General features: G+C 51.5%; 1 protein-coding gene and 1 long non-coding RNA gene across 2 annotated transcripts in view; one reads left to right on the forward strand and one right to left on the reverse strand.

The window, feature by feature from the left end:
- Positions 1–2,868: 2,868 nt before the first annotated feature.
- LOC144323411 (uncharacterized) lies at positions 2,869–7,755 on the reverse strand. The gene is made up of 4 exons (XR_013388859.1): positions 6,930–7,755; positions 4,019–4,157; positions 3,361–3,753; positions 2,869–3,219 (listed from the first exon to the last, which is right to left on the reverse strand). It is a non-coding gene; the product is annotated as an uncharacterized LOC144323411 (long non-coding RNA).
- Positions 5,700–12,373, forward strand: part of KCNMB4 (potassium calcium-activated channel subfamily M regulatory beta subunit 4) — a 59,170-nt gene continuing 52,496 nt past the window's right edge. The window contains exon 1 of the mRNA XM_077913828.1: positions 5,700–6,072. Coding sequence (XP_077769954.1) covers positions 5,737–6,072 — 336 coding nt within the window. The 5' untranslated portion in view covers positions 5,700–5,736. The remainder of the gene's footprint in view (positions 6,073–12,373) is intronic.

Here is a 12,373-nt window from a genome sequence, read left to right on the forward strand (position 1 = left end):
TTAGGAGTGAATGACTTCTTCATCGCTGGAAATGTCCAAACAAAGGCAAGAAAACCAGTAGAAATGTTAGGCAATTTCCTGCAGTAAGAGGAGGATAGGCTCTTCTACAAGGTAACTATTACTTGTTTTAACATCCAGTTGTGGGGCGCCTGGGGGGCTCAGCAGTAGAGCACCTGCCTTCGGCTCAGGTGGTGACCCCGGGATCCTGGGACCGGCTCCAACATCAGGCTCCTCACAGGGAGCCTGCTTCTCCCTCTGCCTGTGTCTCTGTGTCTCTCCTGAATAAACAAGTAAAATCTTTAAAAAAACAAAAAAACAGTTCACTGTGTTTACAACTACTTTGTTCAAGCCTGAATTTCTAACAAGTTTATCTGAAACTTAAATATTACACTTAATCTTTTCCATTTAAAACCGTACTACTTACATTTGCTATGCATCTAAAAAAGAGTTCTTTTCCACACAACTGATTCAGAATAAAACTGGAGGAACTGGTTAAGTCACTAGACCCACGTCCCCCTTCACAGGTTTAACTGTAGAGGTTTTGACCAAGCCTAACTCTACTTGAATGTTAAGTGTGCACATCTTAAATCCAGTTGTATGACCTACACTTTTTTTTTTTTTTTTTTTACTAAATACAGACATTTCTTAGAGATGATACCGTATAGCAGAAAATGGGCCTTTAAATCTGGCACCGTCAATATGTGTGTAGCTTTGCTTAATCTATTGTTCCCTCTTCATCTTCATGATGAAGATTAAATTAGGGCATTTGTTCACATCAGGTGCTCAGTATGTCAGCCAATCTTTCTAAAGACAAATACTGTCTCAGCCACTGGGGTTGGAAGTACTCTCCATATTTTGGAGCAAGTCAATTTGGAATAAAAATCATAGAATCAAGAATCTTCTAGTCCAGGGGTGCCTGGGTGGCACAATCGGTTAAGCATCCAACTCTTGGTTTTGCTTAGGTCATGATCCCAGCGTTGTGAAATCGAGCCCCGCATCAGGCTCCATGTTCAGTGTGCAGTTGGCTTGGGACTGTCTCCCTCTGACCCTTCCATCATTGCCTCCCCGCCCACCAGTTCTCTCTAAAATAAATGAATCTTAAGGAAAAAAAAAAAAAATCTAATCCAACCAATCCAACCCTTTCACGTGAGGAGGAGGAAGCAATGTAAGAACATCAATTATTTATGTCAAATAATCTAGTATTAAATTTGGGGACCCAAACCTTTCACCTTCTTGCTTTCCAAACCAAAGCTGATTTCCCTTTTAACTGCCTATGTGTATATATGATCTCCCATAGAAGTTCACTTCTATTAACACGAAAGATAACAGGTGGTAAGAAGTTAGGAGCTCTAGCCACACTTCCACTACCATATTATGAATTTACTAATATGAAGTGATTGTGGTTTTTGCTTCCCTTTCTCAGCTGCACATATAAAGGCTACATGCAAACAAATCTGAACCTAAAAATATATCTTTAGTAATCATTCTTTACAAGTCCAAACAAAATGCAGTCTTTGAGAGCTTCCTTTCCTGCTTAATGTTGAATTAGGTGATATTTAAGATCCCTTCGTGTTTTAATCCAAGTATAGAAATAGTGTTCTCCGTAAGAATTATATGCTCACTACACTGGGTAAAATTTATGGACGGGGAAAACAAATGGAAAAACAAAGTGGCTACCCAGGAAATATTTTTGGATTTAAAATTCTGAGACAACTATGTAACATTCACCATGAAGCATGGCAAGAAAGTTTTCTGATATCAGCAAGCCGGAAATGATTTGGTTCGACTGTAAACATTTTAAGTCAAGACTAAACGTGGAAACAGTTTTCTATGACAATAAAACTGTCAATGGTGTAAACTGAATGAAAATATAACATTTCCTATATTTTCTTTGTTGTGTCACTCATGCTTTCATTCATGTTTATTCTTATCTAATTATTCTGGTTTACAAACATCTAAAACCTAGTCAGAAGGTGAATTTTATTTTTAAAGATTTATTTATTCATGAGAGAGACAGAGAGAGGCAGAGACACAGACAGAGGGAAAAGCAGGAGCCCGACGTGGGACTCGATCCCGAGTCTCCAGGATCATGAAGGCGGCGCTAAACCGCTGAGCCACCCGGGCTGCCCGGAAGGTGAAATTTAATGAGGAAAGGTGATGATATAATATTAATTTTCTCTCCTATGGACTTAATTCAAATGTACAGTAGCAGTTTGTTGTTGAAAAACTTGACAATACACCAATTTTTAAAACAGCGTATAAACATTTTCCCAACATGTTCTAAATTCCTCTCTATTCCTAGGATACCAAGGCTCTCCTTATGATAACTCTTTTTGGATAATTCTTTTAATAAAAGTATATATACATTTGAAATTGTACATTGCAACTTCAACACTGGTCACAGGGCTTCCTGAAGAATACTGATCATGAGACCGAATTCTAAATAACAATGGTTTTAAATATTCTTGCTCAGATAGGTCTTATTTTTCTCAGAGAAAGAACATCAAGGCTTGGCTAGGATGTTTCTCCTGAAAACGTTGCTGCAGATGATGATGGACACCAAGTAAGTTGGTCTGGTTCTGCGTAGCAGAACCATTTTTTAAATCTGAATTTAATTGGTGGCAAGCATGCATAGAAAGAACTAGCTTTTATTTCTGTGCTGCCTCTGCCCTCCACAGGAAACAGGATGCTAAGTGACTTCGGAGCTTAGTTAGCATCTCTGAGATTCCAGGAGTTCCTATCACTAACCTAAGAAGAGTCCACGGTGACTCTTTCCAGAAAACTGAGGGGCTTCTTAAATCTTAGGAATGGGACACGGCAGTTCCACCTCGAGCAAATGAAATTTATAATAACAAACACTGTGTTCCATTAGGGATAAAACGGAAATTTATTTAATGTGGGAATTCTTTGGATAGGTTTGACTCTCAATCAAAAAAAGGCATGGAGATCATGAAAGGGTTCAGAAGAGAAGCAGAGCTAATTTCAAAATAGGAAATAAGGGCGAAAAGCACATGTTTAAAGAAGAAGGCTAGATGGCAACAGTGTCTTCAACTACTTTAATTATAAGAAAGGAGAGTTACTAAATGCAGGGCCCCATTTAAATGGGATTTAAAAGCCCTTAAGAACTGAGGATAAATTAATACAGAATTTTCTGATACTTGAAGACCATCTTGCTGCAGTTTTGAGGCAGAGGGTGCACTCACCGAACTCTTGGGAGCTCTGGAACCGTGGAAAAATTAATTACCTTTATTAAATTATCTTTAGGTGCCGCACCCCTGGTTCCTGAGCACTCCCAGAGGCCTGCCTCCAGGTTAAGTTGCTCGGGGGCCCCCCCAGGGGAGCAAAACTGCATCTCCTTACCTGCCCACACCGCCCCAGGGCTCAGACGGGCCGGAGCGGTGGTCACAACCCCCAGCGGGACACAGAATCTGGCCAAAGATCCCTGATTCCGCATCAGGCCGCCTCAACTATTAAACTACCTTTTCCTTTCAGGGAATGTAATCACGAACAATCGTCCTTATGCCAACAGAAAGGGGGGGCAAAAAGAATGCTTAGGGAAGGAAATCGACTGTCTCAAAGCTTGAAAATTAAAATATATTAAACAGGGATCCCTGGGTGGCGCAGCGGTTTAGCGCCTGCCTTTGGCCCGGGGCGCGATCCTGCAGACCGGGAATCGAGTCCCACGTCGGGCTCCCGGTGCATGGAGCCTGCTTCTCCCTCTGCCTGTGTCTCTGCCTCTCTCTCGCTCTCTCTCTGTGACTATCATGAATAAATAAAAATTAAAAAAAATATATATTAAACATTTAATATTTATATATTAAGATATAAAGCGCCTTCGTGATTTGGAAGTTTTCTAAGCCCTGTAACTTAATTTTGTTTTTGTTTTTTTCCCCCCAAGAAAAAACCGGGTCTTCGTGTAATTAAAGTTGCTTTGCTTCTTGCTTGGAAACACTGTCACTACCCCATAAAGGAAGGGGCTGCCTCACGGGAAGGTACCAGAGCTGCGGCCGGCAGGTACTCACGGGCAGTCAAGCAACCTCGGAAATCCGGGCTGCACGGTCCTCAGGGCACGTCCGCTGGGACGCCCGGGGCGAGAGCGGGTCACCGTCTGCCTCCGCGGGGCGAGCATCCTGACTCCACAGCGCAGAGCGCTCCACCTGGAGGTCACGGCGGGAGCGCGGTTTGCAGAGAGAGAATTCGGAAAACACCAAAAAAAAGGTCACGGAGAGCGGGGAGGCCGGAGGTGAGCACAGAGGGGGTCGGGGGAGCGCCTGGAAGGGGTGGGCGAGCCCGGCGCACCCCCGGGGCCTGCTCGCCGCTGCCGCCCCGCCCCAGGTGCGGGAGGGGGGCGCGGAGGGGGGGAGCAGGCTGCAGGGGGAGGCCGCGCGGGGCGCCGGGTGCTGCCGTCGAGGCCCGGGGCGGCTCGCATCTGTCGCCCCGCCGCAGGTGCGGGGGGGGGGGCGGGGGGGGGAGCGGGGAGAGCGGGGCGCGGGGAGGGTAACAGGGCGCGAGGCGGGCGAGGTGCCGCCGTCAGGGAGCGGGGCGCGGGGGGGGCGGGGTCTGCCGTCGGGGGGGGCGGGGTCTGCCGTCGGGGGATGGGGGAACGGGGCGCGGGGGAATGGGCCGTGGGGAAGGGGAACGAGGCTCGGGGTGGGGGAGCGGGGCGAGCGGGGCGCGGGGGGGGGGCGGCTGCCGTCGGGGGCCGGGGCGGGGCCCTGCGGGGCTGCGAGCTCTCCGCAGGTTCCCTTCGGTCCGGGCCCTGGGCCAGCCGAGCCGGAGTTCCCGCCCGCTCCCGCCCGCTCCCGCCGCCCTCGCTCGGCCCCGCCCCGCGCCGCGTGCAGCGCCCACTGGGCTGCGCTCCGCCCGCGTCCGTCCCATCGCGGCGGGGGGGAGGGAGGGGGGCGGCCGAGGGGGGGCGCCGGGACCCCGTGCCGACCGTGGCCGCGCTCGCAGGGCGCGGAGGGGCGTGGGGGCGTGCCCCCCGCCGACCCCGCCGGCCCCCCGTCGCCCCCCAGGTGCCCCCCCGCCCGGCCAGTCCCCGCCGGGAGTCCCAGCTTCCCGCCGCTCCGGGGCGCGACGCCGTCCGCCCGGTTTTCGGTTTCAACTTTCCGTCCTCCAGGGACGCGCGGGCTTCTGGGGCACCTGCGGCGCGGCCGCCGCCCTCCGCGCTCCCCCCTCGTGCGGGAGACGCCCTCGGGCGGGGCGGGGCGGGGCACCGGGGCGGGGCCACCCGGGGCGTGGCGAGGCGGGACGGGGCGGGCGGGGCACCGGGGCGGGGCACCGGGGCGGGGGGCGGGGGGCGGGCGGAGCCGCCTGCGGGCCGGGGAGCCCCGGGCTCGGGCGAGCGGCGCGCCTGCCCTCGGGGCGGCTGCCCGGATCGCGGCGCGCGGGCGATGGGGAGCGGGCGGCGCGGGGCGGGGGGGGCGGGGAGCGCGCGGGGGCGGCTGGCAGGGGGCGCTGGAGGCGGGAGGCGCCCGGGCGGCGCTCCCCGAGGGCGCAGGCGGCGCTGACGCGGCGGCCGCTCGGCGCGGGGCCGGCGGGCGGGGGGCGGGGGCGGGGCGGGGGGCGCTGGCGCCGGGGGCGTCGCGGGCCGCGGCCCCTTTGTTCTCGGCTCGCCCTCGCCGCCCACGGGCCTGCTGTCGCGGCGGCGGCGGCGGCGGCGGCGGCGGCGGCGGCTCCTCCCGCGCGGGCGGCGGCGCTCGGCGCGGGGCGCGGGGGGCGGGGGCGCGGGGGGCGATGGCGAAGCTGCGGGTGGCGTACGAGTACACGGAAGCCGAGGACAAGAGCATCCGGCTCGGCCTGTTTCTCATCATCTCGGGCGTCGTGTCGCTCTTCATCTTCGGCTTCTGCTGGCTCAGCCCCGCGCTGCAGGACCTGCAGGCCACGGCGGCCAACTGCACGGTGCTGTCGGTGCAGCAGCTCGGCGAGCTCTTCGAGTGCACCTTCACCTGTGGCGCCGACTGCAGGGGCACCGCGCTCTACCCCTGCGTGCAGGTCTACGTGAACAACTCCGAGTCCCACTCCAGGGCGCTGCTGCACAGCGACGAGCACCAGCTGCTCGCCAACCCCAAGGTAGGGCGCCCCGCCGGGGAGCGCGGGCCGGGGGGGGGGGCGGGGGGAGGGGGGCTGTGCCCACCTGGAGCCGGGGCAGCGGGGAGGTGGGAGGGGGCCGTGCTCATCCGGAGCCGGGACAGGGCCTGGGGGTTGGGGGGGCTGTGCCCACTCGGAGCCGGGGCAGGGGGCAGGTGGGGGGGCTGTGCTCACCGGGAGCCAGGGCAGGGGGGAGGTGGGAGGGGGCCGTGCCCACCTGGAGCCGGGGCAGGGCATGGGGGTTGGGGAGGCTGTGCCCACTCGGAGCCGGGGCAGGGGGCAGGTGGGGGGGCTGTGCTCACCGGGAGCCAGGGCAGGGGGGAGGTGGGAGGGGGCCGTGCCCACCCGGAGCCGGGGCAGGGCATGGGGGTTGGGGGGACTGTGCTCACCCGGTGCCGGGGCAGGGGACAGGTGGGGCGGCTGTGCTCACCCAGGGCAGGGGCATGGGGGTTGGGGGGGCTGTGCCCACTCGGAGCCTGGGCAGGGGCAGGGGGCAGGTGGGAGGGGGCTGTGCTGACCCGGGGCAGGGGCATGGGGGATTGTGCCCACCCGGAGCCCGGCTGGGGCAGGGGGACTGTGCTCACCCGGAGCTGGCCCAGGACGTCCCGGGGGGGGGCGGGGTGGCACCCGGAGCTGGGCCGGTTGTGGCCCCGCGCGGCCCCCCCGACCCCCGGCGCCCCCACCCGGGGGACCCACGTGAACACTCCGCGGGGCGCCGGGGTCCGGGGGGCGGTGCCGGCCGGGGAGCTGCGAGCGGGCGCGGGGGGCGCGGGGGGCCGGGCGGCGCCGCGCGTGCCGGGGACCGGGGAGCCATCTGCGCGCAGAGCAGCGAAACTTACTGAAAATAGAAAAGCCTCCGTGCGATGTACCGAACATTCCTTCCCTGGCAACTTTTTATCGTTCTCAAAAGAAAAAAAAAAAAGGGAAAGAAAAAAGGAAAAACCTGGTTAGGACTCCAGGGATGCAGAGCCGAGGACGGAGACTCAGGAAACTGGTCCCGGGGGAGAAAAACACTTAAAAAAGCCGCGTCCTCGGCCTGTGAACTACTTGAGCTGCGTTAGTAGAGCTGCTTCTGCAGGAAGGCCTCGCTCCTCTCTCCCTCTTTCTCTTTTTTCTTTCTTTTCTTTCTTCCCTTTCCCTTTCCTTTTCCCTTTCCTTTTCCTTCTTCCTTCTTCCTTCTTCCTTTCTCCCTTTCCCTTCTCTTGCTGTGTTGTAGTTGCTGAACCATTGAGTCAAGGTGTGTTTCCCCTTTAAAGTTCCCGCCCTTTGCGCCCCGCTGCCGACCAAGCAGAAAAACCATCCAAAAGGCAATGGGTCTCGTGTGCACAGCAACACTTTGTTAAATGTACAAAAGAAAACATTTCTCTATTAGCATTTTAGGAGAACTTAAAACAGACCCGTCATTTCTCTGCAGGAATACTCCAGGTCTCGTTTCCTCAACAAACAGTAAATTCTTGGATTTGGGAAATTTAAAAAAACAAGGAATTCCTTAAAAAAAAAAAAAAAAAGACTCCTCTTTTAAAAAGATGCTTTTGGGGCAGCCCTGGTGGCGCAGCGGTTTAATGCCGCCTGCAGCCCGGGGCGTGATCCTGGAGACCCTGGATCGAGTCCCATGTCCGGCTCCCTGCAGGGAGCCTGCTTCTCCCTCTGCCTGTGTCTCTGCCTCTCTCTCTCTCTGCATCTCTACCAATAAATAAATAAAATCTTTAAAAAATGCTCCTGCCAGTGAATGTAGATTCATTTCACTTAGAAACGAAGATCATATCGAAGAAGTAGACCTAGAGATACAGATTTAGATAAGGCATGATGTTCAATGTCAAGGCATGACGTTCAATGTCTTGAAGAAGCCCTGTCTCAAAAACAAACATAGGTCAATGTGATAAAACCCAGGAATCTCTAAAGAAATCTTAGAGACATCACTTTGATTCAGGGTTAAACCATTAATATAAAGCACAGTGCCAAGCAGGAATAGAGATGCAGCAATCATCTGATACTTCGTCATTTAGGACGCATCGTTGTAACTGGTGAAACACTGCTAATAGGATAGTGATTCGGGGACCGCCTGGTGGATCAGCAGTTGGGCACCTGCCTGGGCCCAGGGTGTGATCCTGGTCCCGGGATCAAGTCCCGCGTCGGGCTCCCCATGAGGAGCCTGCTTCTCCCCCTGCCTCTGTCTCTGCCTCTCTCTGTCTCTCGTAAATAAATAAAATCTTTTAAAAGAAAAAAAAAAGATAGTGATTCAGGCCCTAATAATAAAGTATGTACACAAATACCAGTAAATGGCTAATATCTAATCAAGACATAGAGAAGTTAGGATTTACTGCAAAAAGCCTGCTTTGTAATTTCCAGGCAATTTTGAAGGACCTGGCAAAAAAACATAAATTGGGATCATTAGGATATAGATTTTTACCTCCCTTGGAAGCAGTCATGATGCTTTATGTAATGCTACAGTTTTGTCTTTCTCTTTTTGTTGCAAATAGTCTGTTTTCTTCAAGTGCCAGTCCAGATCCTGGCAACAATTGTTTTGAAGAAGTATCCAGACAGAATGACATTTTAGGAAGTATTCAAGAAATGACAGAATTGGAGAAAGATAACTATGCTACCAAAAAAAAAAAAAAACCGTGATGAACCCCATGCCGGTCCATTTAGTCAAGGTTTCCTTAGGCCGGCCAGTCAGTGCAAATTGTGATTACATTAAAGCCTTTAGAGAACAGAGGTTTGTTCTTTTGCAGTCACCTTTCTGCTTTTGGACAATTAAATGCTCCATTTGGAAATTCTTGTAAGCCATCAGTGATGGAAAAATTCAACAGCCGAAGCTCGGTGCCAGAGTCCAGGACAGAAGCAGACCGTGTGCACCGTCCTCTCATCTTAGGCAACACCCGTCGCCCCTTCCCATGCCTCCTGGCTGCCTTCATCTTTTCTGTGCCTCATGTTACCCACGTATCGAAGGCCTAGGTTCCCTGCCCATTCCAATGTCCCCCGATTCCCTTCCATGCTGCAGATCCTAATCACCTTCCGCCTTTTTCTTCTTTGCAGCCAACTACCGTAAGAGCCCACTTAGGATTTCACTTCTTAGGGAGAAAAGAACAGGGGCTCCCGCCCCCCACTCCTACCCCTCCCTTGAGTTTGCTGCCTCGATTTAGTAAAAGGGAGGGGAAGGGAAAAGAATATTGCAAATGTAGACTTCTTAAGCCACAGACTACCAAAGAGAATGATGTGAATCAATGTGACCTTTGACTAATATTCTCTTTAAAATACCTTTAAGTGTTCCGCGTATTTTATGTTTTGGATCCCGTCCATATTGTCAGGGGTAATCGGTGTATCTATCCAGTCCCATGACGTAGTATTCAAGTCAGTTGGTTAAACCAGGGACCTGCTCTGGGATTTAACCACAGTGAAATCTCAGTGTGGGACCAGCTCCTGTGGCTGCTCTTCCCATCACTGCATTATTCCTGAGGGGCCTGCAGTTAGTTGTGTGGGCTGAGAGCTTTGGTTCTTAACCCTGGCTGCCCATTAGACTCACTGGGGGAACTTTGAAAAGAAATTCTGGTGCTTGGGTCCCACCCTCAGAGATTTGGACTTGGTCTTGGGAGAGTCCTGAAGGTGGTTGGTTTTTTAAAAAAGTTCTGCAAGTGACCCCAATGTGTAGACGGAGTCCAAAACCACTGGCTTAGAAAACATACTGTGCAAGAAAAGTGAAATAAGAACCAAAAGGATTCATTGTGATTAATACCTGTGTTCTCAGGTTCAAAGATGTTACTGATGCTACTGAGTACAGGGAGCTGGTGTAAAAGGAGGGTCTCAAGGAAATTCTGAAGGAAGAGAATCATTTAACGTTCATGTAGAAACGATCATCTAAAATTGGTTTAGTATAAACGGAATGAACTTACACAGTTCGTTTGCTTTTTGCATCAATATATACATTGGGTGTCCAAGAAAAGATGAATTTTTAAAACTACCTCTTGTATGTGCAACAAGAGAGAGTGGGTGATTAGAGGCTATATGTTTTATTTTTGCTTCGAGGGTTTTTTTTTAAATTTCTTTCTCTGGTCTGAAAAACCTAGACACAAAGGGGAAAAAAATCTGTTTCTAAGAAACCAGTATTGTGAAAGGGAAAGAAATTCATTGAAGAGAAGGAAGACTTTAGACTTTGAGTGTTTTCTCCCAAACTGGATGTCCCTAACTGTGCCCTTGTAGCTTCCCGTCACCTTCTTGGGACCTCCCCATCCTTAGGAGCCAGGGTGCCCTAAGCCCCCGTGCCCCGCCCCCCCCCCCCTTCGGCCACACTTCCTGCAGAGGCAGTGAGGTCTGCTGGGGTCAATTTCTGAACTCCATCCCTGAAATAAATGTTCAGTGTGATATACTTTGTGCTCTCGGGAGGCCCATCAAATGAAGACTGAGTAATAAAAGGCTAAGCTGGCTCGTGAGGATTTCTCTACTATCTTTGTTTCTCAAAGATAAACCTGGCTTGCTGTGTTTTTTCCTCTGGTGACTATGAAATAAGTTTTGGTACGTAGGTAAAACTCAAGTCTGCCAATACTTGCTTAGCACCTGGGTTCAAAGAACAGAGCCAGAAACGGGAGCACATCTTCGAATCTTATGATCAAAGAACAGGGTGAGAAACAGAACGACAGCCAAGATAAGTGTATTCATTTAACGAATATTTGTTAAATGCCTACTTTGTGCTAGGAGTGCTTGCAGGTTCCGAGGCTAGAATAGAGATCGAAATAAAGTCTCTGCCCTCGTGAGGTTTATGTTTTGGTAGATGGCGACAGACAAGATGTAGATTTATAAAGTCATGTCGTGTAGTGATAGGTGTGTAAAGAAAAGTCAAACGGCATTAAGAGTGCAGACCGTGGGGAAAGAAATGAAGGGCTACCCTTCTGCATAGGCTGGTCGATCAAGTGACATCTGTACAGAGACCTAAAGCAGAGGCATCAAGGACATAAAAGAGTCAATCATGTGGCTTTCGGAGGCTGAGGGAGCAGCGAGTGCACAGGTCCTGGGGCAAGTGGCTGCTAGGCTAACGGGAGGATGACAATAAGGCAGGACGATAGCAAGCAAGGTGGAAAACAGTGGGAGGTGAGGTTAGGCCTTACAGAACAGGAGGAGGGCTTTGGATTCCATTCTACGGGTGGTGATAAGCTGTCCGACATTAAGTAGGACTGGATTATAATCAGACTTAAACTTCTAAAAAATGCAAATGAATCCCTCTGGCGGCTGAGTTGGGAATAGAACTTGTATGTGTTTGTGTGTGTCCAGGTGTATGCCCATGCTCACTCGTGCAAGGGGAGAGATATGGGGGCAAGATAAAAAACAAGGTGTCCCATGGGGAAGGGGAATCATGATGGTAGCTTAGATCAGGAGGGAGCACTGGTGAAGGTCACCGATGGACTGGTCAAAGATGTCCCCACAGTCTGTGTTGAGCACAACCAGGTGAAGGGAGGTGATTTTTTTCCTGGATGGGAAAACTAGAGGAGAGTAGTTTTGGAGGGGTGTGATTGAAAAGCTAGGGTTTAGTCTTAGATTTAGATCCGTCTAGCAGACACACAAGGGAGGATGAATCCATGTGTTTCTGCCCTCAATGAGATCATTCTCTAGCAAAGAACACAAATAACTATCAAAAAGCCTATAAATCCTATAAGGAAGTCCAAAGACCATGATATGAACATCTAGGGAGGGAAGATTAGGAGAAGAGCTTCATGGGAGAATGAAACATTTGCCATGAAATTTTGAGAATGAATAGGATTTTCATCTTGGGAGGAAAAGTAGAGAGGACTGAAAAGAAGATCAAGGAAGAGAAGATGACAGGAGCAAAGCTGTAGAGCTGCATGAGGTACAGGCTGTGGAATCATCAGATGGACCATGTGGTTGGAACATCCGATGTGGAGAATGGAGCCCATGGCTAAGGCAGGAGAGTAAATTGGGATCAATAATGTTGAAGTCCTTGACAGCCTGCATGGGTTTGGTGATATTGGGAAACCCTGATAGGAAGAATAATGCACCCCTTCCACCAAGATATTCACATCCTAATCCCTAGAACCTATGAATATCTTATATACGTAGATATAAGTATAATACTTGGCATGGCATAATTGGTATAATACATGGCATGGTATAATACTTGTTCCATGGCAACAGGGAATTAAAGTTACAGATGGAGTTAAGGTTGCTCATAAGTTGACATTAAAACTGTTAGATTATCCTGGCGCGGGCCAAGGGTAATCACAAGGATCCTTTAGTGTGGAAGGAGGTGATCAGAGTGATGCACATGGGACAGACT

This window comes from Canis aureus, chromosome 11 (assembly GCF_053574225.1).
Source record: "Canis aureus isolate CA01 chromosome 11, VMU_Caureus_v.1.0, whole genome shotgun sequence".
Taxonomy (NCBI): Eukaryota; Metazoa; Chordata; class Mammalia; order Carnivora; family Canidae; genus Canis; species Canis aureus.